This window comes from Echinops telfairi, unplaced genomic scaffold (genome assembly GCF_000313985.2).
Source record: "Echinops telfairi isolate 266 unplaced genomic scaffold, ASM31398v2 ScPeMD7_7465;HRSCAF=8503, whole genome shotgun sequence".
Taxonomy (NCBI): domain Eukaryota; kingdom Metazoa; phylum Chordata; class Mammalia; order Afrosoricida; family Tenrecidae; genus Echinops; species Echinops telfairi.
The window spans coordinates 7,389,795-7,394,396 of NW_022111365.1; the positions used below are offsets into that span (position 1 = coordinate 7,389,795).

The 4,602-nt window shown below is 46.1% G+C and overlaps 1 protein-coding gene across 1 annotated transcript in view; it reads right to left on the reverse strand.

Annotated features, from left to right (window-relative positions):
• The window catches only part of SPA17 (sperm autoantigenic protein 17), a 43,059-nt gene that overhangs the window by 37,795 nt on the left and 662 nt on the right, over positions 1-4,602 (reverse strand). The window contains exons 2-3 of the mRNA XM_045283652.1: positions 827-948; positions 241-401 (exon numbers count right to left, since the gene is read on the reverse strand). Coding sequence (XP_045139587.1) covers positions 241-401; positions 827-948 — 283 coding nt within the window. The remainder of the gene's footprint in view (positions 1-240; positions 402-826; positions 949-4,602) is intronic.

A 4,602-nucleotide genomic window follows, 5' to 3' on the forward strand; every position in this document is an offset into this window, starting at 1 on the left:
GGTCTGTCTCGCGATCTGCAGACCAGGTTCAAGGTAACTGAGAAGCCCGGGGAGGCCCCTGACTGTGTGTGTTCAGGACTCGTCTGATTTTGGGACTCTCAATGAGGTGTGGCTTTTCCTTTCCGAGGGGAAGCACACAGGTGCTGAGTCCGCCTCGGTTTGTGAACAGAAGGACGGGTGCGGCCTGGGCGGTTCGCGGCTGAGGCGAGGGGCGGCCCGGGCGGGCCGGACGCGGCTCACCTCGACAGATCTCGGAACCGCGGCGCGTAGGGACCCTGACACACGACGGGGTGCGGAGGGCAAAGGCCAGGCCTGGCTTTGGGAGAGACACTGCGGGAGCCGCCTCACCTCTGGTTTCTCTCCGAGCTGGTGCCGCTGGTTCCGGTTGTTTTCTCTCGTTGCTGGGTAACCGTCACTTTTGCTTGTTTGGTTTTAAACTACGGCGGCCGAGAGGAGGAGAGGCGCGGCCTCGCCCGGAAGTCCCGGTCGGCCGCGCCCGGCTCAGGCAGGAGGGGGCGGGGTCAGTTGCTCGTGGCCCCGCCCCTGCCCTCCGTCCGCTTCCGGTCTCTCAGGCTGTCTGGGCTGGCTTTGGTCGCGCGGCGCTCGCTCTTTGGGCTCTTAATGCTTTTAGTCTTGTGGGTTCGCAGAAGTGCGACGAGGGAACTTGGCCAGACCTTTACCCCTCAGAGTGCGCCGGTTCCGAGATCTGGTGTCCTTTACTGGACGAAGATCCGCTTTCAAGATGGGGGAAGGACCTGGGGCCAGACCTGAGCTCCCCCCTTTCGTTTTACCTCCTCCCTCCCACCTGCTTCACTCCCTTCCCCACCTTTCTGGACTGTGTTCCTTTTGACGCAGAGTGTTCCGCGCAAAGGAAGAAATCAGTGGGTTTGCCGTAGGCCCAGATGGGCCCACACGAAGGCCTCGGGGACCTCCAGTAACTGCAGCAGACTGGGAGGGAACGGGGAGAAGCTAGTTAGCTAGTATTTGGAAACAGGTGACTGAGTCATCCAAAACACTTCGGTGCTGCCCACTCATTGGTGCCCTAGGGGAGGGTTTGCTTCAGGCTGCGTTCCTTGGGGGAATTAAATTTTACTAGTTTAAGTGGTGAGTAGACTGAGAAACAACTGTCACTGACTCACTATATTTTAGGCATGGCTTTGATTTCTGGTATAGACATTGGTGAGAAAATATGCATAATAATGGGGTGAAGTGATTGGCATTGGGCTACTGTTTATGTCACAGCCTGTTGTTTGCATACCCCTTTCTTTCCCTAATTCATAGTCCTTGGAATCAATTCTGACTCATAGCAACTCCCCCGTAGGACAGGGTAGAGTTAGAAAGCCTTGTCTTTCTCCTGTGCAGCAGCTATTGGTTTCAAACTTCTGACCTTGCGGTTAGCCGTAAGGTGACCAGACGTCCCGCTTTTGGCAGGGCAGTCCTGATTTTTAACAATTTTTCCCACGTTCTGCTGCGTTTTTAAAAAGTCCCGATTTTTGGAAAGAATGCACAACAAGCTAGGGTATACGGTTTTCGGCTGCCATGTGGCTATTTCACCAGGATATGAGTTTTATCAATGGTGTCCTGCTTTACCAATGTTAAAATCTGGTTAGCAGCCTACGTTAGCTGGGGTTGACTAGCAAAACAAATCCAGTGACACTCATGTATAAGAAAGAGCTGCATATCAAGAAGTAATTATATATCAAGAAAGCATCCCAGCCCAGTCCAACTCAAATCTATTAAGTCTGATAATAGTTCACAAGTCCCTCTTCACACTCACCCATGCAATCAATGGTTCCGAATGCAGGAAGATCACCGGATGGTGGGTGCAGAGTCATGTGGATCCAGTGTGGGTGGAAACACGTCAGGGCTTGGCAGCTCTCAGGGTGGCGAGCAAGCAGGAAGGTGAAGCGGGAGAGACAGGAAGGGGGCCCTTTTTCCTCCCAGCGTCATCTTTATGAGAAGATCACATCCCTAAGGAAGCACCATTAGGCTATGACCTGATTGATAGGTTTGACTCCACCTCTAACCAGGAGTGTCAAGTTGACACAAATTATCTGACTACCACACAGCCCAACTTGTTACCACTAGGTCACCAGGGCCCCTATCCTGACCATAATAGGCAGGTTGAATGAATAGGTAACCTGCATGGAGAAACCAAAAGATGAAATCTACCAGCTAATGTGAAGCAATAAAGCTTGCCTTCCCCCACTCTCAGCATTCCCTCACCCTTACACACACTCTTCCCCCCACCCAGTGGTGCCCAAAGAAATGACAATTGAGGTGGGAGAATGGAGTGCAGAAAAATGACTGCTCTACTTGACCCTCCCCAAAGTACCCAGATCAGACATGCAGCAGATCACATTTTATTCAGGGAACAGCACTCTTCATGCTATTCATTTCCTGACCGTCATCTCTCTATGCAGTGACTTTTGAGGTCAATTATGTGAGGTAGGGATAAGGTAAAGAGAGTATTTTATTATTTCAATTTTTCTGTTAAAGACGTCATCTCCTTTGGGTCATATCATTCATTAAATCACTTTCATTAACATCAACTCACTTTTTCATTCATTAATGCACTAAATTTTCTGTCTTTCCATGGTTGCATCTATTGATAACAGAATCAGTTTCCCTCATATTGTTGAGAATGAGGGGGATTGGAGCAGAGAGGCAAAACCCATTTGTAGACAATAGGACCTCCTCTCACAGAAGGGTCACAAGGCAGGGATAAGTCAACCAGAGCACAGTATAGCACTGATGAAACACAATATTATTCTGGTTCTTTGAGGCTTCCTCACCCCCCACTATCATGACCCAGTCCTGCCTTTCAGTTCGGCCTAGACCGGAGCATGTACACTGGTACGGATAAAAGTTCAGAACACATGGAATCCAGGTCAGATAAATCCCTCAGGAACAGAAATGGGAGTAGCAATACCAGGAGGGTAGGTCGAAGGTGGGGGAAGGAAGGGGGAACCAATCACAATGATTGACACATAACCACCCCACCCTCACCTCCAGGGATGAACAACAGAAATGTGGGTGAAGGGAAACAGAGGACAGTGTAAAATATGAAAATAGCAATTATTTATAATTTATCCAGGGGTCCTGAGTGAGGAGCTGATACCAATGGCTCAAAAAGAAAGTAAATGTCTAGAAAATGATAATGGCAACCTATGTACAGTACAACTATGCTTGATACAATTGATGTATGGAATGTTATAAGAGCTGTAAGCCCCCAATAAAATGATTTTTAAAAGAAAAAATCTGTTTCCCTGTGTCCATTTTTATCATGTGATACTTGATATGTACAAAATATATGTGAAAATAAAACAGTAACGTGACTGTGCCACCCAATTTAGGATCTAGGACATCGCCAGCTTTATGACTTCTTTCCATTTCCCCAGGTAGCTTCTCCTCTGCCCGCTTTTAAAGATGGTTCTTTTCCTCTGTCACTAATCCCTGTTTCTCCAATCCCCAAATGAAGAACTATCTGAAGACCTAAAAATAAAAAATGTTAAGCAATTGTGTTTTTGACAACAGCAATGACTAGCCTGTGCCCACTTTCCACTCCTCATTCTAGCTATTATAAAATTCTTTCACAGTGCTCCATGTGTATTCTTATAGGCTTAGAGTTTGAGCTTTACAAGGACAGGGGATATGACTTTGATTTACCATTAACGATGGACAAAGTGGAATTGCAATAAATTTGGAACTAGGTGACTTGGTTTCTAGCCTAACTGGTAGAATTCTTGCCTTCTATGCAGGAGACCTGGGTTCAAGTCCTGGCTAATGCACTATAATGTGCAGCCACTGCCTGTCTATCAGTGGGAGGCTTACATGTTGCTATGATGCTAAATACTTCTAAAATTAGTAAATGAAAACCCTATGGATCACAACAACAACAATGTATTAAGCACTGTACCTGCTACATGTAAGCATCTTAGTAGGAATAAAAACATAATTCTGGCAAGGATTTTTGTCTTTTTTCCTTCTGTCCTCTTGCAGCCCTCAATACTTAAAATAGTACCTTGCATAAACTTGACATCAATAAATATTTGTTGAATTAATTAACAAATATGTTGGCTATTTTAACTGCTTAATGTTATTGGTTCTAAGTTTTTAGATTAATAAGTAACAAAGATTATACCCTAGTGGAGTGGTTCTCAACCTTCCTAATGCCGTGACTCTTTAATACAGTTCTTCATGTTGTGGTGACCCCCCTAACCATAAAATTATTTTCATTGATACTTCATAACTGTAATTTTGCTGATATTATGAATCAGGCGACCCTTGTGCAAGGGTTGTTCGACCCCCAAAGGGGCTGTGACCCACAGGTTGAGAACCACTGCCCTAGAGAGTGAAAGATTGTTCGCATAACTAAAATCCTTTACATTAGTGTGCACATGCATGAAAAGATTGAGTGTCTTTTGGCCATAAAACAGTGATTAGGAGAGATATTGCCCAACTAATGGTCCACTGGCTTATACACATCTTAGAGTTCTTCCTTTGCATGGATGCTAGGCTCACATGTAACCTTACTAAGTTTTTCTCATTTCATGCCCCCATGATTTTTGCATTTTGTTTCGTATGAAGCACCTCCCCAAG